General features: G+C 49.6%; 1 protein-coding gene across 3 annotated transcripts in view; it reads right to left on the bottom strand.

Annotated features, from left to right (window-relative positions):
- The window catches only part of KCNIP1 (potassium voltage-gated channel interacting protein 1), a 329,087-nt gene that overhangs the window by 202,296 nt on the left and 102,000 nt on the right, over positions 1 to 24,791 (bottom strand). Inside the window, exon 1 of one of the 3 annotated variants that reach the window (XM_036079455.2) lies at positions 1,212 to 1,746. The exons of 1 other annotated variant lie outside the window; for it this stretch is intronic. In XM_036079455.2, the coding sequence (XP_035935348.1) occupies positions 1,212 to 1,272 (61 nt within the window). In that variant the 5' untranslated portion in view covers positions 1,273 to 1,746. Of the gene's footprint in view, positions 1 to 1,211; positions 1,747 to 24,791 lie in introns of those variants that run through there. One more of the 3 variants, XM_036079457.2, reaches the window with a different exon arrangement.

Raw genomic sequence — 24,791 nt, 5'->3', positions numbered from 1 at the left:
CCTGATGTCTCTGGGAGCTGGGGCAGAGGCCTGGACACTTTGAGGACGGGTTACTCATGGGGAACTCTGATGCAGATTTGCCTAATGAGTCAGGAGAGACCAAGCAAGTCCTAAGAGCAGACTCACTGAGCACCTTGGGGTCCACCCTTACCTTAATACAGTTCTAATCACCCAGCATAAAGGTTGGGAACTCTAGCCCCGACCTGTAATCAGAACCTGAGCTCCAATGGCAGAACTTGAAGATTTAAGTGTCAGGTTACTTAAAATCCTTCTACCATTCACAAGATTTGAGCATTAAACGAAAGAAAACAAAACCCATCGTTTTCTTTCTTCCTAACCGCATCCTGTCCTTTCATTCCAACAACCAACTTTCTAACTGCTGGGTAGGAGGCCTGGATAGTCCCTTATGGCGCAACATGTTTGCCCCAACTTCACATGGACCCATTTGACAACCGTCCCGCAGGTGAGACCGGGCATGTCTCAGCTGGGGAAAAGCAGCTATGAACAGGGGGGTATCACGCTTTCTAATCCTTGACAGAAGCTCACTGCTTCCTCACACCTTGACAGGGCCCTCAGCTTCCCGACGGTTCCCAGAGCATGGCAGCACCCTTGTGTGATGCCCTTGCTCCTAATGACGCCCCCAGGCAGCAGGACACGAGCCCTGGGAGTTGTACCACGTGGCACCAGCTGATTCCTTTTGGCTTGCAGAGGTTTATTGGGGTGGGCAGACAGAGCACCCTCTCCCTGATGACGGACTCCTAGGTCTGCACCAGCACTGCCACCCGGAGGAGTGTGTGAATGTGTGAGCACCCTCGCTGGGTGCCCACAGTTGCACAATCGAGGGCCGTCATGGGAACCGAAAGAGCTTCCCAACATTTCCACTCAGACAATCCAGTCACCCCCACCTGTGAATCCCACTCTTCTTCTGCTCCTAGAGATTTCCAGGAGGAGAGTCCTGGCACCTGGAACCCCAGAGGGGCTCTCCCCACCCGCCCTGGGGCCAGCGCCCACTCTGGCTCCCTCCTCTGCGTGTTCACGATATTCACACCAAACCTCCCGCCAGGTTTCTTACTCCTTTGGATACAAGCACCTGCCCTTGCTCCTCGTAGAGAGGAGGGTCCAGGCCGAGGGAGGCAGGTGGCACACCCCAGCTCAGCACCAAGCACCCCAAACCCAGCCAGGGGAACAAAAGGAAGAAGGAGGTGGCTTACCTTTAGAAGGTCGCCTTTGTTTGGTTTGCAGAGATGAAAAGGTGCCCATGACGGCCCCCATGGCAGCGAAGACTTGTGTGCGACTTGGGACCCCTCGCCCTGCCCCTCCCCTCCCCTGGAAAGAAATCAGTGTGGCTCCTCTACTCCGAATTGGAGGAGGGAAAAAAAAAAAAAGCACCCGGCAGCTCGCCTGCAGCTTGGTATTCAGCGAGCGTGGGGCTGGGGCGCTGGGAGCCTTTCCTTTCCTTCTTCAGCCCCGCACATGCACTGACTCACAGGGCCAGCGGCTCCCGGCGAGCCTTCGGAACCGGGCCGAGGACGCTGCCCCGCAGCCTGCTCGGAGCCGGACACGGGGCTGCGCGCCCGCCGGCCGAGGCTCCCGAGCCAGCGGCGCGTGCGGTGCGGGAGCCGCGCTCCGCCCGCCCCTGCTGCCGCCCGCCGCGCTCCCCTCCCGGCGCTCGGGCTGGCTCTCGGGGGCCGGGTACCAATCATGAATGAACAGAGCCAGGCACGGCGCGGAGCGGAGCCGCGCGCCCGCCCGCCCGCGCTCGGGGAGAATCTGAGGCGCGCGGAGTGGCCGGCGGGTAACCCCGGGGGGCGGGGCGGGGGGCCGGGCCCACGAGGGGCGCCTGCAGCCGCCCCGCTGCCCACCGCCCCGCCCGCCTGCACCTGCCGAGCTGTGCGCACTTCGGGGCTGGGGCGCGCGGACCCGGGTAGGCACCTGGCTGATGGGTGGGGTTCAGGGGGCAGCCGCAGATTGTTCCCTGGAGAACGTGTGTGTGTGTGTGTGTGTGTGTGTGTGTGTGTGTGTGTGTGTGTCCCTGTGTGTGATGCGCTAATTCATTTGACTTCAAGGGAAATCTTATTTAACCCACTGCCTGAATTCATGGGGTGGGAAAAAAAAGTCTGCCCCACCCAGGGAAAGATGAAAAACATACATCTAACTGAGTTGTCATGGGAGGAAGGGTCTCTCCTCCAACGCCAGGACCACCTTCTAATGACTGAGAATCGGGGAGAGTAAAGGAGCCCCTTTGGACCCTTGCTTTCTCTCTTTTGTTTCTCCCCTTGCTCTCTCCCTCCTTCATCCTTCTACCCCCCACCCCCAAGTAATTTCCTAGCCATCAGCTATGGGGCAGGCTGTGAGTTAGTGCTGAGGGGGTAATGGCTGAATTTAAGAAACAGTCTCCCTGCTGTGAGTTTTCACTCCAGATCACACAGAACCCCAACCCCTATTTCAGTATCTCATGCAAAAGGCAAAGTTTGGGTTCACCCCTATGGGTCCACCCCAGCTCCCTGTGGTGCTGAAATGCAAGGTCTGCTCCCTGAAAGCCTGAGAAGAGCTACCTCTCTTCCAGGTAGAAGCGGCCTGAGTTCCCATTATACACTATGCCTGCAGATCACAGGTCCGCCAACATACGGCCTCACAAACACAGGCGTACACATAGTCACACAGAAAATGTGGGCACAGTCCCACAAGTCCACACAGACATTGCTGTTATACACACAGACACACTCAGCCCATAATATGCTCACAGGTGCATCCACAGGACCCCACCCAAGATCTAGACACACGAACACAGAGGCTCAAAGACACACACACGGTGCAAAATGGCATTACTGTTACCAGCATTCACGCAGGCTCAAAGCCACACAGGCACATAGTCATAGCCCAAGGATACAAGGCCCCTCAGGAGCTGTTTCCCCTCATTCCAGCCCATTAGCTGCCCTTTCAGGGACAAAGGTGGCCTGAGACTTGGCCAAGGACTCTGAGTAATTTTCTTTACCTAATTCAGCATTTAATGCTTTCTCAAATCCAAGCACACTTCATATTTTGTGCAACAGGGAAGGTATGCTTAATAACATCCGTCCCTTTCATTTGCGTTGCCATTTGCTATGTATACCCCACAGCACCCCCTGCCCTGTGAGTTAGGTCATGTCTAATCATTACTGTAAAGAGAAGCTGAGGCTTACCAAAGGTAAGGAATTTGCCTGAAGTGACTTAGCCAGAATGTGGGATTAGAACTTGGAGTCCAGGGCTGTGTCACCACCTCCTGTTGACAGGTGAGGACACTGGGGACCCCTGAGCTGGGGACATCTCCCCTGGGCCCCACCAGATTCAAATCTTCAGCTCTCATAACTGCCAGGACTTATCTGTCTGTGTCCATGAGGCCTAGAATCCTGGCTGATGGAGCAGGACTAGTAGAGGCTGGTCTTCTGCCTCCCTCCTGCACTCCTTGCTAGAGAAGAAGGGTGGGTGGCGTTGAAGCCAGGGGTCAGGAGAAGACCTATCATGGTGGCCAGGACTCAAGGAACAGAGGAGGGATCTTTGCTGGGGAGAGGGTGGTGCAGCCCTCTAGGATCACTGGACTCTCAGGCATCTGCTCATCACACTTCCTGAAGACCTGGACCAACCCTTGAGAGTCTCCAGAAGGCAAGGATGCCATTCTTGCATTTCCTCTTCTTCCCCATGACCATATGAAGAAGCAGAGTAGAGATGAATTGCTCCACTTTACAGATAAGAGAAAGCGAAGTACCTCTGGAGGAGTTTACAATTGGCTGCTTCTGAGCAGTGGGAATAAAGTGAGGTCATCAAGATAAAGTCCAAACTGCTGAGTATTAATTATGAGGCCCTTCTGTGGTCTGGCTTTGTCTACCCATCTATCTGTTCTCCAGTGCTCCCTTTGGGGCTCCGGCCACACAGACCCTCCCTAGTGCCCTCTATGGTTGTGCTTCAGGGCCTTTGCATGTGCTGCTCCCTCTGCCTAGAATATCCCTCACCCCTTTCTCCATCTGGTGACCTGCTGCCCATCCTTTGAACAACTAATTCAAGCAGCATTTTCTCCAGCAATCCCTTCCTGGCCCCGAATTGGTGCCTGCCTTGAGGGTTCCTGCAGTACTTGGGGCTTTTGCCCCTCAGAAAAGTCATCTCCTTGGTTCTCATTGTCCCTTTCCTGTCTGTCTCTCCCTCTACACAGAGAGTTCCTTAAGAGCAGGGACCACTACTGATTTAGTTCTAGGCTGTCTACTTAAGTCTTGTTTCTGGCAGGGGTGCAGTCAATGAATGAATGAATGAACTAATTTGCTTTGCTCAGTGACCTAATTATTAAGTAAAAACTGATGATGACCAGAACATCCTAGCTCTTCAAAGGAAGAAGCACTCTTCCAAGTAAAGATTCACTTATTCAACAAATATTTATTCATTCATGTCAACTGTGTACCAGATATTTACATGCACAACAGCTTTCTTCTTCCTGATGATGCCCTGTGTGGTAGGGGTTATCTATAGGTAAATGGGCACACACACACACACACACACGTACTGTGTGAGGCATCAGCCATTACCTGAGAGAGGCTCACAAAGAGTGCATGTAGGGAGCAATGCACGTCAAGGGAGAGAAGACAGCAGACCCACTCCTGCCTCTGGGAGACTTGCCACAGAGAGCAGAGAGCCGTGTGGGCAGTTTGTCCTGCTGTCCCCAGCACGTACTCACTAAGGCCATCTTGCCAGCCCCATCCAATGGGGGCTTCCCTCGCTGTGGCTCCTTCTACTCCTAAAGGTGAGCCCCGTGTCCAGCTCTGGTCCCTCCCTCATCTACCGTCTTACGGACTGCAAGGTTGTGTCTCCTCAAAATTCATATGTTGAAGCCCTGCCCTCGAGTGTGGCTATATCAGGAGATGGGGCCTCTGAAAAAGTAATTAGGGCTAAATGAGGTCATAAGGGTGGGGTCTTGATCCCATGGGATTAAGTGTCCATCTTGTCTCCTGAGAGCAGACATCAGAGAGTTCCCCCAAGCCCTAAACACACACGACTAAGGAGAGGTCTTGTGAGCACACAGGGAGCAGAAGGCAGCCATCTGTAAGCCAAGGGGAGAGCTCTCACCAGACACCCACCCTGCTGGCACCTGGATCTTGGACTTCCAGTCTCCAGAACTGTGAAAAAAAATACATTTCTGTTGTTTAAGCTTCCCAGTCTGTGGCATTGTGTAATAGCAGCCTGGGCTGAGTAATACACACCCACGGCGCCTGTCCGTGCCCTCAGAAAGCTCTGGAGGCAAGGCCTTCCCATCCCTCTGACAGAAGCGCCCATGGAGGACTCCGTCAGGCTCCCCCGGAAGGCTGTTCTGGGAGGAAGGGGTGAAATGGTCAGAGGCCTGCAGGGGTCCCGTCCGAGCGTGCCCGTGCTTGTCTGTGGAACACACAAGCTTGTTCCCTCCCCTCTTGTGTCACACACTCCCTCTGTCATTTTTCTTTCCATCCTTGCGTGCTGGGGCAGGTCACCGAGTGCCCACCCCACATGGGGCCAGCAGCGTCAGATGAAGAGCACGGATCTGGGGGTGCTGTTAGTCCTGGGTTCCCATGCTGGTTTTGCTGCTTTTTAGCTGTGTGACTTGGAGCCTGGTGAGTACTTTCTCTGAATCCTACTCTCACCTTCCATGGACTACATGAGTACCCACCCTGCCGTGCTGCTGTGAAGACTTGGAGGTGATGTCAGGCCCCTTAGTAGGTACCTGGCACACAGTGTGGTCAGTCGTGGACGGTGGACTGCCACTATCACTGTTGTTGTGGCCAGGTACCGTGCTGGGTTAGAGGGGCATAGAAATGAGTCAGCCACAGCCCTTCCCCTTGGCTTCCATCTTTGCTCTTCATCTGTTTCATAGGAAATCTATTCTCAGGGTCCCCATCTGGTATTAAAAGACTCAGATTAGTTAAGGAAGGGAATGTGGTTGGCACCTGATTATGTGCAATTCAGCACTATGCTAGCTGCTGTCTTGTACCATTTCCCAAATGTTCTGCATGCATAAGTCTGGCCGCCTCAAATAGATCCTGAGTTTTTAGAAAGCAAAGCAGGCACCCCCCCCCCCCCGCCCCCAGCCACCATGGCTTAGCCTGACCCAGGACATCCTAAGTGTTCTGCAAATCCTCACACTGAGATCATCAGGGCAGGGGAAAGGGCACCATCATTTAGCCCTGGGATCAAGTCCCACTTCTCTTACTAAATGTACATCTGGGCCCAGCCTGCTTCTCTCTGAAACATGAACAGGGTCTTTCAAGGGTTGGTGTGAGGACTGGGTCAGATAAAGTAAAGGGAAAATACTTTGTTTCTTGGCAAAGCACTCTGCAAATGTCTTTTATTATATTTTTGCTCTGGGGCTTATTTAGTTATTCATTCATTCAACAAATATTTATTAAGCACCATCTACCTGCCAGGCACCATTCTAAATAGAGGGACCAATAATGAACAAAGAGGCAGGAGTCCCTGTCCTCGTGGAACTGGTAGGCTAGGACTGAAGACAATCAGATCCTGTTACCATTACGAACTGTGATCAGGCTGGGAGGAAAGAGGGAGCAGATGAGTTTGGGATGAGTTGGCGTGGGGGACTCTCAGAGAAGCCAGGTAGGATAAACCTTTCGCAAACTACAAAGTTATGTCACAACTAAGAATAGATCCTCAGAAGGCAGGGATTTAGATACAGCTTTCAAGTCAGGGAGATCAGGTTGCAAATGCTGGGTTTGTTTTGTGACCTCACGCATGTTATTTGACCCGTGAGAGCCTCAGTTTCTGCAATCTGCAAGCGGAATAATTCCACCAACCTCAGTTGCAGGGTGAGGCTGAAAGTGATCATGATTACAAAAGTGCCTGGCATAGGGTCTCCTGCCTAGAACACAGTCCCGGCTCCGAAAATGCTAACTCCATTCTTCCGTTTCCCCTTCCAGTCTTCTTTGCAAGCAACTTCTTCCCCACCTTCCCAGGAGGAAGAAAAGATCTTGGAATAGGACTTGGCCTTGGGAAGTGCCTCTCCAGGGCCACATCCATATGCATCAAGCATGGCCTCATCTGTCAAGGTTGATCATGACTCTTCAGGGAGCAGGGCTGATGCCAGGGAAGCCAGGTCACAGGCTCTGCCTTTGATGTCCTGATGGCTGCACTGCCCCAAGGGTTCCCCCTTCATGCTCTAGTGCTGGAACAGTCTCCACCAGGGCTGAAATGAGTTCAGACAGAGTGCAGCCACCCACACAGCCCAGACTCTTGCAGCAAAGCCCTTCCAAGTTACCCAGATCCAGCGAGGGGGGAGGACAGTCCAGAGCATTTGGCTTACATTATCTGAAGCAACATACACAAAGTTATGGGTGTCAACCCTAGGCCATGCGCAAGGTAAGCACTTCATGAAATTGATCCGATGGCTCTCTGGGGGTGGATGGAAGGCTGGGTAGAAGGAGGAAGAGTGGGGAGGGAGGTGGATTCAAATATGTTCAAATAAATATTTAAGTATCCAATGAAACCTGTGAACCTTCTCCTTCAAGATAGCCATGCTTGCGTGCACACACACTCACACCCTGCATAAAATTTTACAGTGTTCACATGAAGAACATCCATGGACACCTCATTAAGAAACTCTGCACTACAGGGGAAAGATTCTAATTAGGGATTTGATACAGTCAGTTCTTAGCTGTGCCACTTTAACTTCTTTGAGCCTCAGTTTCAACATCTGTGAAATGGGTGTAAATAATTGTGCCTATTTCTTGGGGCTGTTGTAAGGATTAAATGAGAAGAAGCATTCCAGTGCTCTAAGTGTAATGCCTGGCAAGGCTCAGTGACAGGTGCCGGTCATTGTTAACATCCTCATTAAATTTCATTCACTCACTCACTCATTCATTCAGTCACAAGTTAGTGAGTGCCTCCTGTCCCATCACACCCTGAGATGGTTTCTGGGGTCCAGAAGTTTATGCTCACTGCTTGGGGGCAATGGGCAGATGATAACATCCCAGATTTCACCAAGAAAGAGTGGGAATGACTTCTCTAGCTCTGCTGCTGAGAAAACCATCCCCTGACTCTGGCCAGGCTGGCCAGCCCCACTCAAAGTCCTGGGAGAAGCAAACGTTTGGATTCAGCAAGGTCAGGAGCCTGGATCAGCCTAGGAGGGCAAAGGTCAGGGTGGAAGTGGGGTGGAGAAATCAAGAGAGGAGCTAGGTAGAAAGGGATGGGGTTGCAGGTAGTGAGGGGAGAGTCAGGGGCAGAACAGGACTGAGATGGGGTGGGGGTGGCCCTGGACAATTGTCATAGTGGTGTGACACTGAAACGGCTGGGGCAATGAGGACAGAATTTCTAAAGTGTGTGCAGAATATGGATCCATAATTTCCGTGGGGAAATATGCAGGAGTTTGTCATGTTCACCCCCCTCCTTTATTCTCCTTAGATTATATAATAATTACCTTAACAATGCTAGCCATTGTCTTTGGAGTGTTTACTATGTGCCAATTTGTTCCTCGTCCCATTAATCATTTCAGTAAGGTAGGTATCCTCATTATCCCCCGTTTTATATATGATGCAACCAGGCACAGAGAGTTTAAGTGACCTGCCTAAGGTCACACAGCAAGAAAGTGGTGGAGCTGGCTTTGAACTTAGATGGTCTGACTCCAGAGCTCATATTCCCTTTGGCTCCAAGCCCTCCTGCTGCTATTGTAACTTATTTTTTCCAATACTGTTTCTCTGGGAGGTAACAATTCACTGGGGACTCACAGGTATGGTGTAGCTTCTTACAGACAAGGGACAGATGCCGAGGGAGGGCCGCTGGGTCCTGGTCCTCTGGCTGGCAGTTGCTGCTTCTATCCGTACCCTTCTGGCCAGGGGGCTGCCGTCATAGCCCATCTGCCTATGGGAATGCAGAATGCACACAGGGTCTGTTTTCCTTCTGTGGCTACTCCAAACCGAAGACCCCAGAGGACGTGAGCAGGGGCGGAGGGAAGGAGCAGCAACCATGCTGCATGATGATTAGTAATAATGCCAGCGATGAGTGCCCCTGGCCCTCCACGGCCCGCTGAACCTGTCCTCGCTGGCTCCCAGCTTCCCAGCTAGGCGGCTGCTGCTGCAATTGGAGCCTGAAGAGGGGAAAAAAAAAAAGCCCGGAGCAGGGAGGGAAGAAGGAAGGAGGCAAGGAGAAAAGTCATGGTCGCCTTCATGCGGAGGGCTGACTCTGGGACAGAGCTGCAGAAATGAGGCCGCATAAAACTACGAGATATCAATGGATGCTTCTTCCGCTGTTGCCGGTGACCACATACCCTGCCCCACATTGGACACCTGTGGCACTCACGGCCTGTGGCAATATGACACAGAAACAATGGGGCCACCTTCTTGGATGTGGACTTCCAAAGGCTCTGGTCTGATAAAAGGCCTAGAAGAATGTGAGCTCAGAGATGGGATTTGTCCTCGCCCCACCTCAGGCAAAGCACCATTCGGCACTGAAGCCCCAGACGTTGGTGGAATCCGGGGGGCCGGGGAGACCCTGCCCCTTTCCCAAGCCGAGTCTGGGAAAATGGATATGACCCCGAGTCCCCCTCCTAGCCCTGCCCATCGTCTATGCAGCACAAACGGAACACACTCCGCTAGCCTGTGTGTCTTTGTTAGGAGGCGGATCCTCGTTTCCCCACGTGGAGTCTGGCAAGGAGAGGAACCTTCCCACTGCGCTCAAGAGGGGCATGGCCCACCATGCCCCCAAATGCAGGCAAACGTTGGTTGTAGGCTGGGGGCCCCAGCTATGACCTGGATGGCGGCGTGGGCACAGGATGCTCAGGAACCAGCACATCATGGGGGCTGCCTGCCCGGAGAGGTGGTAGGCTGCACGTCGGAGGTCGAGCGCACCCCACACCTCAATGCTTCATAAACCCCTGGAAGAATATTCAGGCCATGCTGAGGAGATGGGGGTATTCTGAGTGTGTTGAGATTTCATTTCTGCCCCCAAGAAGAATAGGAATTTGAAATAGAAGTTAAGTTCAACAATTTACGAAATTAGCGAAGTAGCCCCTCTGGCACACCAGAGGAAGTGGCCTGAACTCCTCAGCTGTCTGTAAGACAGCCCTCATCGTACCCCTGTCTCTGCCCTCTCCTCTGTTTTATGCATTAGCAAACAGAGTCAGAACCGTGAGATGATCTGCCCAAGGTCACAAAACTGGAGACAGCTGGAGAGTCAGGGTTTGAACCCACTTCTGTCTGTCTTCAAAGCCCATGCTGTTACCCACCCAGGAAAGAGAAGGAAGTGGCGGGGAGGGGGGAGATCAGGACAGTTCCATGAAGAACAGGTAGGGTGAGGGGGCGGCCGCGAGGACTCCACCATGGGTCACGGGCCACGTGCACTGAAGCTGGCACCCAGGTGGTCTGGCTCGAAGCTGGCAGGGCGGAGGGAAGGGTGATGAAGCACTTCCAAGAACAGGTACACCATCCTTCCTCTGGAGGACCCCTGGGAGCCCCCTTCCTGAGAGGCCAAGCTGGCCTTCTCTTCCACTCTGTCTGTATGGAGGCTCCCTTCCTGGGAGGCCACGGGGCATTGCCTTGACCACAGTGGCACTTCAGCTGACTTCTGTGTCTGTTGTCCTTTCTTGCCCTGGCTGGCCCCTACTGAGCGAGGGGGTTGGGCCCTCTAGCAGGTGCTGGGGGAGCTAATTGACAGTCTGGGGCTCTCTTTCTCGGGGCTGGCATTTGCATGCTGCATTAGTATTCGTGCTCGCAGCTCAGGGCTGTTCTGGATGGAGGATGCTATGCAGATGAGCATCGAGCCTGGTGTGTGATGGGGACCTGATGCATTTTGCTAGGAATCAAGGCTGCCGAGTCAGAGGAGGCTGAGGGAGGTTGCAGATGAGACTGGGGCTCCTCGCCTGCTTCCCACACTGCCAGTCCCTGGAATCTTCCATCTATGATATATGAGCTCCCAGCCAGTTCCTCCAGTGATTCGCCAGCACCACTGAGCCCCTGCTCTGCCCCAGCTGCCCTGTGGTGGTAGCAGAGATGCAGAGAGGCGTGAGGTGGGCTCGGTCCTGGCCCTAGGAAGCTCCTCTCCTATGGGGACAGAGTAACATACAAACCATTCACCGACTGGGGGATGGGCCTACAGCAATCAGCTGAGAGGCCACATCAGCTCAGAGAAGAGATGTCTAATTCAACCTGTGGGAAGAATGGGGGGAGGGGAGTCAGGCAGGGCTCTTCTGAACTTGAGATGCTGGAGCCGGGTCTTGAAAGACTAATACAAATCTGGCAGCCAAACATCACCGTAAACACATGCCTCAGTTCAGGGACCTTCTCCTGAGCAGCTCCATGGGAGCCACAGCCTGGTTCCCTCTCATGGGAGCTGGCCAGAGTGACAGCACGCCACTGTGCCCATTTATGGATTCCCCAAACCTAGACTTGGACCGACTTTGGAGAAAGCAGGTCCAGGCACCATGTGACAGATAAACTTGTGATAGATGATGGAAGTGAGCAACTGAGTCATCCAGAAACATCTCCAGGGATGGAAGCTTCCTGGCTCCCGTATGCAACCTGCTCTAGCGTTTTATCATGCCCAGAGCTAGGAAGCGCCTTCTAATGTCTCAGTGGGCTGCTAAACCGAAGGGTACTTGCTCTTAATAGTCCCGAAAGCAGGGGATGGAATGCTTTGCTCAGGAGCCCTTTGTACAAACTGCCAGAGCCACACAGAGCACTGACTACCCCAAGCTAAACCCTCAGGTGAGAGGGAAAGCTCAGGTTGGTGCGTGTGTGTGTGTCGGGGGGGAGATACATGTGTTTTTTACAGCAAAACTGAATGGCTGGAGTGGGGGAGGGGGGCTAAGGGGCTTGACCTGCACCCTGGGCTCTAATTCTGAATGTGCACATCATCTCAAAAACTGATTCTCCCCAGAATAGTACCCTTTCTTAGAGTTATACAACTCAAAGCTGGAAAGGACTTTACATGCCACCTTACAGATGGCCAGGGGAGGGAAAGATGTTTGCTCAGGGAAATGTAGGGAGAACACAATAGAGCTAGGAGTATAACTCAGGGCTCTGGAAAGGGTCTTTCATGTTTGAAAGTACTAAAAGTTGTCCTCAGCTGTCACAACCTCTCCTCCAGAACCAGATCCGAATTTGCTCTTGGCTTTCTATGAAGCATAACTTTACAGGCACAGGAAATGTGTCCCAAATGGACCTCCCTCCCCTTTACTGAAATTCCCTCAAGATTAAGTAATATCAAGTAAAGTTTATACTACAAATCTCTGGAGGAAGTTGGCACTGACCTGGAATTCAGACTAAAGTTTGAATGGCTGATATTATACTATCAGCTGGGTTTGCTAGCAATCAGGAAGGTTAGCAATTAGGAAGAAGTAAGGGCACAGCAGAGTTGAACTGCATGGAGGAGTGGGGACTAGGAGAGTAGTCTGGGCCTGTAGTAAATCAGGGAGGTGGGTGTGTGTGTTTCAATAATAGTATGAGTCCTGGTGGAGAACCTCTGCATTAGGTAACTTTTTCTTTTCTTTTCTTTTCCTTTCGTTTCATTGTTTTTCATTTCTTTTTTTGTTTTACCACTGCTCAAATGCAGTCTTGTGTGATGCATCCAGCCAGCCAGCCAGCCAGCCAGACATCTATCATTAATAAATATCCCCTACCCAGCTGTGATACCTGCCCCTGTTGTAGGTATGGGATATACCAGTGACCAAGATGGACATTTTTCCTGCTTTCTGTACCTTCCATTCTCATAGGGAAGGGAGGTCAGGATAATGAACAGCAGATAGGCAAACACATAAGGTCACATCTGTTGATGATAGGCCCTAGAAGGATATACCAGGAGGTGGTATTCCTATAGTGGGAGAGCTGAAGCGGACAACCTGAGAAAGAAGGCCTCACTGTGGGGGAGGGGGGGTGATTCTGAAATTTGAATGACCGGCAGGGGTTATTCGTGCTTAGGATTTAGGGTGAGAGAACCTGATGTGAAGACCCCACAGAGGGAGTGTGCTGGGCCGGCTCAAAGAATAGAGAGCAGGGCAACAGGGCTGGGCCAAGCAGAACAAGGGAGGAGGTTTCCAGAGCATGCTAGGGAGGCTAGGTTGCAGAGGGTCTGTCATCCTTGGTGCGGTTTGGATTTATGCTAAGAGCAAGGAGGGGCCTTAGGAAAATATATTTTCACTTTTTATTTTGAAAATATTATAGACTTACAAGAAACTAAAAAGATAGTACAGAAAGGTCTCCTGTACCCTTCATCCAGCGTCCCCCAGTGTTAGCATCTTACATAACTACAGTCACATATCAAAACCAAGAGGCTGGTGTTGGTATAACCGACAGACCTTTTTCAGATGCGTACTCGTGTGTGTGTGTGTTCCTATGCCATTCTATCCCATCTGCAGATTGTTGTAACTGCCACCACGGTCAAGACACCAGACTGCTCCATCACCACAAAGGAACTCCCTTGTGCTCTCCCTTTATTGTCACCCCTGCCCCTGTGCCCCATCACCACGCAAGAATTTTAAGGAGGTGATGGGAGTGGGAAGATCTGAGAGCTGTCAGCTGGGGCAGGGACATGGCCTACCCACCTTTGGAGGCCCTAGAGGCCTCTCAACAAAGCAGGTTCACTGTGAATTCGGATTGTTTCAGCTGGCTTCACATTGCAGTTGAAGAGCAAGAACAGAAAGCCTAAGCAACTGGTACAAGGTCACACAGTACTCCTCATGGCTTGCTAGCTGCTCTTATTGAGATGATTCTGACAGCTCTCTGCAGAGCTTGGTGTGTTGGTCACTGTGGGGGTGGAGAAAAGAGGCCTCGCTCAAGGCTACCACTTGAAGGCCTCGTTCCTCAATCTCTTGCACTTCCCTATCCCCATGGCGGAATGCTCTATCCCCTACCTGAAACAGACTCGGTGAGGGATTGGCTAGAAGATACTTGCAAAGTGCCAAGCATAAGGGAAAATCCTTTCTGCTGTCCACATGCCAACATTGACCCAAAAGTACTGGAGAGAAACCTCTGCCCTTCCTCGGCCCTTCCCTCCTGTTTCAGTGGTGATCAGTCCTCAGATCCTGTAGCTCAGCCCCTTCTTCCATCCATCCAGCTTGTAGGTCTCAGTTCATGCCCCCCAGACAAGGCAGACACCCCAGGCCATCCACACATGCAGGAGGCCCCCAGCTCTCCAGCTGCTCTGCATGGGACCCAGTGGCCAAGCTCCTGAGGCTAGAAGATCTGCCCCATCCTCCAGTGTGACTCCCAGCAGTAACAGAGGGAAGGCTTCACCGCATCCAAGCTCTCCATCTGTTTCTCCAGTGGGTCCTGGGAAGGGAGTGGGATTGATGGTAGCTTTAAACTCCCAGACCAAGCACGGCTCTGCACATAGAATCCCTGCCCCAGATAATGCCACACTTTTAAAAAATTTTTTTATTGTTATGTTAATCACCATACATCACATCATCAGTTTTTGATGTAGTGTTCCATGATTCATTGTTTGTGTATAACACCCAGTGCTCCATGCAGAACGTGCCCTCTTTAATACCCATCACCAGGCTAACCCATCCTGAACACCCCTCCCCTCTAGAACCCTCAGTTTGTTTTTCAGAGCCCATCATCTCTCATGGTTCGTCTCCCCCTCCAATTTCCCCCCCTTCATTCTTCCCCTCCTGTTATCTTCTCCTTTTTTTTTTTCTTAACATATATTGCATTATTTGTTTCAGAGGTACAGATCTGTGATTCAACAGTCTTGCACAATTCACAACGCTCACCATAGCACATACCCTCCCCAATGTCTATCACCCAGCCACCCCATCCCTCCCACCCCCCACCACTCCAGCAACCCTCAGTTTGTTTCCTGAGATTAAGAATTCCTCATATCAGTGAGGTCATATGATACTTGTCTTTCTCTGACTGACTTATTTCGCTTAGCATAACACCCTTCAGTTCCATCCACGTCGTTGCAAATGGCAAGATCTCATTCCTTTTGATGGCTACATAATATTCCATTGAATATATATACCACATCTTCTTTATCCATTCATCTGTCGTTGGACATCTTGGCTCTTTCCACAGTTTGGCTATTGTGGACATTGCTGCTATAAACATCGGGGTGCATGTACCCCTTTGGATCCCTACATTTGTATCTTTGGGGTAAATACCCAGTAGTGCCACACTTTCATTTAGAGTGGTCTGCTCAGTACTGCCCAGGAATGCAGAGGTGTGGGAGACGGGAGAGGACAGGGAGGAAGAGACCGGGTCCAGCAAGATGGGGAGAGGGGAAGGACTGGGTGGCTCTGGGGCCTTCATAGGGTGCTGAGGGAGATTCAAAGGGCCAGCCCCAGGGCCTCCTGTGCAAGGCCATGAGCCCAGGCTGCCACCCCCCTCCCCCATTCAGTCCTAGCCTGAGTTCCGTGGTCCCTGACAGTCTCATTCCTTCTCTGTCCACAGGGGTGCAATCTTGACTTTCGGTAGCATGGCTTCTTCTGTCTCAAGGGGAATTTCTGTCCCTTCCTGGCAGACGTCCTCCATCTTGCAGGGTAAGTGCAGAGGGAAAGGATGGGGTTCCGCTCTCCCCCCACTTCAGTGCCAGGGGCTCCCAAGCTGCTCAATCACCACTGGGGGCCATGGGGTCACCCTCCTAGCCTGGCCTGCCTCCTGCCCTCAGGCCTCTGGGGGAGCAGGCACATCCTTCCTCTCTCTGACACTAATGAAATCTTCCTTCTGCTCAGGGCCCAGCGGGACTCAGAGTCAGTATTTTTATCCATTCACCTCTGTCCTGTGCTCCGGTTGGGGAATGACACCCCACACCTCATTATACACAGGCTGGCTCAGCACACTAGGCAGGTTTCTCTGCACCATTGCCCCCTGAGGCTAAAAAAAAGACCTCCCGGGGCCACAGGGACTGTTGATCCAAGTCCTTATCCTGGCATCTGCTCACCTGGATGCTCTTTGCAACACACACACTAAGGACGCCCTTCTCAGGCCTCTATCCCATCCATTTGAATCCTATTCCCCACTCCAGACTTTGCTCATGTTGCACCTCTCCCAAGAAGCCTTCCCTGATTTACTATACCATCTCCTCTACATTCAGAGACCTTTGATTCTCTCAGGGACTGCTTGCTTCCCTGAGTGCTGAGCACCAGGGGGCACTGGGCTCGGTTCCTTGTGGGTATGTAAAATAAATGGGGAGTGGATGAATGCATGAATGGATGGATGGGTATGCACTTATACATCTATTCTCCTCCTCTGACACTTAGCCATATGTTATTTGCCTTTGCTTTTTAACTGCTTCACAGAGAATGATGATGGCAAACCCGTGAAGGAAGTGACCTTTCCGTAAATGTAATTTATTCATCACCCAGGCACATCCAGTAAAACTCCTACTCTGCACCAGGCACGAGGGCTTAGCGGAGCTGGTGAGCTTGTCTCCGCCCTCGAGAAGCTCTGCCTAATGTCATGGCTTCTGACTTCATGGGACCCTTTTGAAAGTCTGATGAATCGGTAAACCCTCACCTCAGAAACACACGCAAACACACCCACACCCAAGGCTATACCCACCCACAGATGTGTAAACTGTGGGGTCCATCTCAAAAACTCCTGAAATCCCCAGCCACAGTTTAAGAATGCCTGGTCTGGTGAGAAAGAGAAACAAGTTAATATCTCTTGCTCAGGGCTCTGCCAGGAGGCCCAGACAGCGTATACTGGCGATCACAGAAGATGGAGTGATTAACTCACTTTGAGTGGGATGAAGTGTCTCAGCGAGGTTGGAGTCAAGGAAGAGATTTCAGAAGGGCTGGCTTTTGAGCAATGAGTAGAAATTTGCTGGGTGGGCAAAGGGAGAGGAGGAGGAAGGGGAGCCAGCATGTGCAAAATACAGAAGCAGGTTTCCAGGAGCTGGAGGAGGGAGCAACCAGGGGTGACTGAGAGTCGGGTTTCTTTCTGAGGTAACAAAATGTTCTGTGATTGCATAGTGGTGATGGTTGCACAGCTCTGTGAATATGCTAAAAACCCCTCAGCTGTATGTTTTAAATGGGTTGATTTTATGATATGTGAATTGTGATGGTTAATTTTGTATACCAACTTGGCTAGGCCATGGTACCTAGTTGCTTGATCAAACACCAGTCTAGATGTTGCCATGAAGGCATTTTTAGATGAGAGTAACATTTGACTCAGTAGACGTTGAGTAAAGCCAATTCACTTCCATAATGTGCGTGGGCCTCATCTAATCAGTTGAAGGCCATAAAAGAGAGTGAGAGTCCCCTGGGGAAGAGAGATTTTTGCCTCCAGGCTTGAGCTGCGACATCCTGGAGACCCCTCCTTGGGTATCCAGGCTGCTGACCTGCCTTGCAAATTTCTGATTTGCCAGCCTCCATAATCACGGGACTCAATTCCTTGAAATAAATCTCTTTCCATATAAATATGGAGTATTATATACATGATGTATAATACTGTTATATATAATGACCAATATATTAATACTATTGGTCCTGTTTTTCTGGAGAACACTGACTAACAAATGAATTATATCTCAACTTTAAAAGGCTTGCTAGTGGGGAGCTGATTGAATCAATGATCGCACAACCAAAGCACACAAGTGGGCAGGCCTGAACCAGTGTGGCACACTTGGGGTGTAGCAGGCACAGGTAGGAAGAAGCTGGTCGGGGAAGGCTGGTGAGGCGCGGCCATAAATAGCCCTGATGATCACGCTGTGGGTTTCTATTGCCTGTGGGATAGTGATATATTAGTTAGAGTTATTCTTGGTTGCAAGCAACAGAAACTGACTCTGGCCAACTTTAGCAGAAGAAAGAACTTATGAGAAGACTATGGGGACTCACACACCCAGAAGATGCTTAACAACGAAATCCAGGAACTGCCAGGAACCAGGCTGGTTCCAGAAGTCGTGAGTAGGGTTTCTTCAGGATAAATCCATCACCACACTTTTTGTTCTAGGTTACTCTCCTTGAAATGCACAATCTCAGAAGGCAAAATGCACTCTTGAGTCCATATGCCCAACCTTTAAACTGGGAGGGCAAGGCAGGATCTCCCATTTGAACTCTCTGCCAATCGGGTGGTATCTGGGATGCATAGGCAGGGTGCTCCTGATGGACATCAGCAGGACTGCATGGCGTGGACAATGCTGGGATCCTTGCCCAGCCAATGACCATGAGCTAGGGCCTGATGTTCTGAATTGAGTTGTTGGGTCTGCATTACAACAATGACACTGTCCCTACTCTCAGCTGGGTCAGGACCCCAGAACACCTGTTGCCAGGGAATAGAGCTATTTAGTGGGAAGACTGGAGCTGGACGCCTTGATGCTTCTAGCTGTGTGGACTTGCTCAAGTCACTTAGGCTCTCTGAAACTCAACATCCTTGTCATTTGGGGCAGGCCTCTGTACCAACCTCTAGGCTTCTTAGGAAGGGTAAATGAGAAGACATATGGGACAAATCCTGGCTCAGGTTCTGACAATTCTAAAGGCTCTGTTCTTCCTTCCAGGATGGTCACCAGTCTTGACAATGATGCTGAGTCTAGAAGAATGACACAGGGGATCCTGTCCAGTCAGTTTTCAGTTAAAATGAGACCAGCTGTGATCTGAGGCAGCCTGGGGCCAACAATGTGGGTCCTGGGGGCAGGGCTCAGCTGTTCTATCCTTGGGCTCCTTGCTTTCTCCTCCTTCATGTGCAGGCCGAGTGGCAGCCTAGAGGCTGCCTACCTTCCTCTGACACTGTGTCCCCAGTAGCCCCCCCTCTGCAGCCCCTTCAGGAAGGGAACAGAGGCTCAGCCCCTGAGAGGCAGAGGGTGGGTCCTATGGAGACTCAGACCTGCCCCAGCTCTTTTGCAGATTCCCGGAGGTGGTTCCCAGAATAGTCCCTGCAAATCCACATGACCCTGAAGGTGGGATATGTGAGTGCGTGTGTGGAGCCGGGGGGCGGGGGGAGGGGGCATCAGCCACCCTCTTTGTCCAGACCCTGGGCCCAGGGCTGGGCTCTGTGGGTTTGAGTTTAGGATATGGAGGAAGAGGCGGTGAAGGAGGGAATAGAGTCACCAGCAGGAAGGAAGAAGGGATTCTGCCTAGGTCCAAGTCCAGAGGTCCTGCCTGGGCCAAGAGTTATGTAGGGGAGTGAAGATCAGCTCTCACTCCTGCTGGGTATGGTTGGAAATGGGGTGATGGGGTGGGGTGCAAATGGAGGAAGATATGGAAGAAGCTGGAAAGGGAGCCGGAGCGAGAGAGATGGAGTGAATGAAGGAGAGACAGAGGGAGAGGGAAGAAGGGGAGAGAGAGAGAGAGAGAGAGAGAGAGAGAGAGAGAATGGGCACTCTGGCCTTGGAGGGAGAGGTGGGGCTGAGTGAGGTTCTGTGAACCCGGATCTTGCCAGCCTCCCCAAGACATGTGTGTGGTGGAGGGGTGCGCGGGTTGGGAGTCCCCAGCCAGGGCCCCAGGAGGGGCGGCATGCCTGCTTGTTAGCTTGTTTTTGCTCTCTGATATATGACATGCTCTAAATGATCTATTAAAGCAGAGTGAATTCTACAAATGCTTCCACCCACCGCCGCCCCCTAGGGAAACGTACTATATTTGTGAGGTGACTCATCTTGCTGCCACAACCCTGGGGATCTGATGCAGAATGCTTGTCAGGAGTTCACCTTGAAAAGGCCACAGGGACAGCAGGGACGCAAAGTGATGAGGTGGAAAATGGCTGCTCTCCTGGTTGCAGCTTCATCCCCATTTCACGCTGCCTTAGTACCACCCACCTCTAACTCGTTGCATTTCCCAGAGACACGATATTACACTCTTTGGTGAAGTATTCTCATTCTCATTACTGTTATACCCAGTAGACTGACAGGTCCATGAGAGCCAGGATGGCGATGGGCTTGGTTTGATGTCCTCAGCATCATGGCGCCTTCTCAAGAAACACAGAATGAACAGACTCTAGTGTGCCTATTTTGGAATCTAGCAATGCTGAGATCTAATCCCACAGAGGTATCTTTTACAATCCTTTTGCAAATGAGGAAAATGAAACCCAGAGGCATGTAGTTGCTGACCTGGGAAGAGGAAGAGTGGGGATTTAACTCAGGACTATCTGATTCCGGGGTCATCCTAACCATCACTCCGGAACCTGCAGCCCCATGCAAATCATCACTGACAGACATGTGCCTGATTTTTCTGTGATTTGTACTTTCATCTTGCATGCTAACTCCAAAAAACAATGTTGCTGTCTTTAAAGAAAGAGAAGCAAGAGGGATGGCAGCAGACAGGAGAGGCGGTCTTAAAATGGAGAGGTTGGATCAGCACATTTTAAGGGGACTCAGAAGCTTACGTTAGGCAGATCTGAGCAATATCCCAGTGATGATCCCAAGATAGCACAAAAGTTGCATTTCCTCCTGGAGTGCCTTCTGGCTTTCATCTTTTCAGTCAGACCATCCCTCGCCTTGGCTCAGCTGGGTTATTTTCCCCACCACCCAGCTGGCTCCCACCCCACAGTCACCTATAATTTCTGCACCCAGGTAAGCATAGCTCTAAATAAATACCCATCTCAACAGCCTGCAAATGAACATTCTCACTGCCCTAACCGTCCAGACTTTCAGGCACAAGACCCACTTTTGACCCCATTCATCCTTGGAAACCAGGTGGAACAAAAGTGAAGAAAAGCCATTTCTCCCATCTGATATTTTAAATATAGAATTTAGGCTTAAGTCTGCCAGGGGTCACATGGAGTCTAGCCATTGCCTACTTGAAATACCGTAGGACCCGATAAAACCTTTCAGGACAGAGATTGGGAGAGCAATAGCAAAATGCTTCTTCTGATAAGTATCCCAAGTACATGGCTATGAATGTCACCAGGGCTGTGTCAGTGGAGGGAGAAATTGTTGACAGAGGGCTTTGGAAGTTATTATGATTTTGGAGTTAATAAATCTCTCTCGCTCGCCTGCTCCTCCTATCTCTCTCTCTTTCTGACAGCCTTGGCCTTGAACATTACTTGACTCCCATAGCATACTAGATATAATCTTCTATAATTCTGTCAGGATTCTGTGGACTTTTAAAATACCAGTGCTGGAGCCCCAGTGAAGACAAATTACATCAGAATCTTGGGGGGCTATGGCTTTCGTCAGCAGGCATGGTTCCTCAAAACAGCTTCTGAGCTCTGCCAGTAATCAGCTGTGAGTCCTTGAGAAATTGCTTCGGTTACCTGATCCTTGGTTTCTTCAAAGGTAAAATGAAGCAAATAATTGCACAAACTTCATGGGACTGTTACGAGGATTTTATAATAACTGTAATGAGCCTCATACTGTGCCTGGCACTCGGTAGAGATTCAAAAGTTGGCCGTTGTTGTAATTTTTGTTGTTGTTGTTATTCCTGCTAATAAATACTGACTAATCCTTGGCTAAAAGTCCACCCTTCCTTGGCCTCCAGGGAAAGGACATAAACTTGACCTAAAACATCCAGAGTGATGGCAGGTAGATGGAGCAATGTCGGAGGAAGATGAATGGCATCGCGCAGGATGTCTCTTGTGCTCTCTCAATGGTAGATCTCTTCTCCGAGTGGATTCCAAGCAGACAGTGTCTTTTCCTGCTAACAACTCTTTTAAAAAGCATTAACATCTTCTATGTTCTCAATTGGTCTAACACACCACCGCTAGAGGGAATGCCAATACACCACGCTTGGTGGAAGACAGAGATTGCAAAGCATCCAATCGCTGCAGCCAACATTCTGTTAACCATGTCGGAGGGAAGCAAAATGCTTTAGCAGTTGATAAAAGACTGGGATTCAGAAATTCACTTTACTATATCCATAAACAAAGACTCAGACTCAGAAAGAAGGGCTCAGAAGCGAGCAATGACAATTGCACTTCGCATATGACCCTGTGGGCCACTCAGAAAAAAAAGCCCAGCATGGATTAGGCCTTTTCCCTATAAAACCAACCATAAATAGCCATCATTATGGAAGGTGTGTGAGGTTATTCTCAACATTTCTGTCTGTCATGGTAATAAATCCCCAATAAATAAACCCCTTTACATATGGATAGATGTAAACCATTCGTTAAAGTGGACTTGACCTTACTTCTACATTCTTTAATCAACTGACTACAGATTAATGAAAAAGATTAAACATTTTATGTCTATTTATTTTACGAATATAAGACAAAAGAGAAGTGAGGCACCATTTACAGCTTGGACGAGAGGTTAAATATGTCATCGAGAAAATTTATTTGAAGCTTTTCTGTCAGAGAACATAACTGAGCAATGCTACAGTTAAATTGGAAGCACTAACATGAACTCCCCGACTTTAAACATTTTCCCACTTCTGTCACTTGAAGTGAGCACAGTAACAGTGGCATTTATATCCAGCCACCAACTCTCATGTGCCCCCTGATGCTCAGATTTTGTCTCTAATACTGGTCTCCACTGCAAGAAATAGGGATCTTTGGAGGGTAACTTTTGGAGGTAGGAAGGAAGTTCCTTTTGTGCAGAGAAAGCAAGGATGCTCTTTAGGATGTCGCCTGGGAGCTCTGAAAGGACCAAAAAGCTAGAGTAAAGAGGTTTCCACTCGTCAGGTTCTGACAATTTGAGTATCAAATGAGATTGATAACTATAATTAATTTAAGCACATGGAATCTGTGAAGGGCCATAAGTTCCTAATGAAGCTCCAAAGAGAAAAGTTGATATAAATTGTACCAAAAATGGTGAACATGATAGTTTCATTTTATTCTATTTTAACTAGCTGCCTATGTGAGGGATCTTGTTTCTTATATTAAATATATGTTGGTTTATTAAGCACATAGGCATTTTTCTCTACCCTTGTAAGGAAGAAAGAGTGGATTTTGAATACATTGAATAGTCATTCAGAAAAAATAGAAATTAGTAGTCATGCACAAGAACAGGAGGGAAGCAATGATGTGATAGGAGACGCTGAGTTGGCTAAATGTCTTCATGAAGACAGCAAACTGCTGATTTTCAATCCCTGGTTTTGCGGGAGATGAAACATCACTTTGAGAAAAACTTCTGGTCACAGACAAGAAGCTCTACATGAAAGGCATGGACTTTCACATTCTTAGTGAGGCCACATTTAATAATGTGTTAATAATAAACATAGTATTGTTGGAAGACCCTTTATTGGTGTCCCAAATAAGAAACAGTAACCCCCAGACTGCTGGCCTGACATAATATTATTTTTCTTTGGTTTTAGAAGAAATCTGCAATCCTAGCCAAAAATACATTTTTTGCCCTTATCCCAGAAACTCTCATATTAATTCTAAGAAAGTAACACTGAGAAAGTGTAAATATAAAAATAATGAAAAATTCAATATTTATCCACGATCCTTATACTTTGTAACCAGTTTAAGAGCAACTCTAAGTATATGTTTTTCAGTCATGGTGACGTTTTGTGTACATTTCGGCTGATGTTTTTAGGTGCCTCAAGCATTTAGGAGAGTCTGACACATTAAACTTATGGTTTTAATGAAAAATTTTGCACAATGTGGGTAAATGATTTTATGACCAATGTTTATAAGTTTGGGAAATTCTAATTGGTTCCATTTTTAATAAGTTTTGATTTATCAATTATGTAAATAGTGCTTGAATGTCAAGGAAAAATTGTTGAATAGATTCATGAGATTGGGAAGTTGAATATTACACAAAGTGCATATAGGTGTGCATGTTGCTCCCTCCTGATGACATATGTTCCACAGGCATAGAAGGTCCTGTCCATGCATCACAGCCCGAGTTCCAGAGCCCCTGAGAGGGCCAAAAAAAGAGGTAGCATCCTCATGGAGCCGCACTAAGATCAGAAGGGACTGAAGATTATTTTTGCCTTGGGACATACCATGATGTGCTTGCGTTTTCATGTGGGGATTCTTAAAAGTGGAGAAGTCTTCATGTCTCAAAGGAATTGATCAAATGGAGCTTTTCTGGGTCCTATGCAGAAGGTGAGGGGGGGTCTCTGGGGTAAGAGTCCTAACCTCTCACCCAATTGTCTCCAGTGCTCTGTCAGCCCCTCCCCTGGGGTTGCTATTATTATGATGATATTGTATTATATGTATTATAATACATGATATTATCTGGTATTATTATTATTATATTTAGAAAAGCAGTATTTTATCTTATAGGAAACAATAGGTCATTGCCTGTTCAGTGCCTCCAGCTGGTGACTTCTTCAAAATACCGCCAGGCAACAAGCCCCAGTTTTCTAAGCAACCAATCGCAAGGGGTCCTCTCCGAAGCCCTGCCCCTGGATGGCCACACCACACATTTTGGATTCCTCTGGTTTGATGCTTCTTTGACAGGGAACTTGCAATCCCACTTTTCAAAGTCCAAAGAAAACAGGATTGAAACATCTGGGGGCAAACTCTCTGAAAATACTCTTGACCCTTTGCTTTCCTTTCCCTTTCATTGACCACCTCAAGAGTCAGGCATAAAGCTCAGACCCATGTTGCTGTTGCATTTGTAGGAAGTGTTCAGCCGTCTGTGTCATTTTTATTCACCCTAAGCACCTTGAAAATCCCACTGCACTGGAATCTTGAAAGCTAACAGCTTGCAAGAACCTTTTCTTTTTTTACTTTACAAGTGTGTCCTATTTAAAAGGAACCCAAGATGCCAAAATTCTCACCTAGAAACTTAGACATGCGGGGAATTGTTCTGACAATGCAGAGCTGGGCTTGACAGGAGAATGGTTCTCCCAGGAAAGCGAGCATGGAAAATTGACCTTGGAGTTGCATGGTCTTGCAGAAACCCTCAGGCATGGGCTGAGTTTGGAGTCTTCAGGATCAGATCGCGAGTGCCCAGGGGGTAAGACCCCCCTCGTGAGAACAGCAGAGGAGGCATCCCACAGGCCTGAGGGATCCGGACCCTCATCAGGA

The sequence above is a fragment of the Halichoerus grypus genome, chromosome 2 (genome assembly GCF_964656455.1).
Source record: "Halichoerus grypus chromosome 2, mHalGry1.hap1.1, whole genome shotgun sequence".
Classification (NCBI taxonomy): domain Eukaryota; kingdom Metazoa; phylum Chordata; class Mammalia; order Carnivora; family Phocidae; genus Halichoerus; species Halichoerus grypus.
The sequence above is the reverse complement of the archived record's forward strand: the minus strand, read 5'-3'. Positions and strand labels throughout refer to the sequence as shown.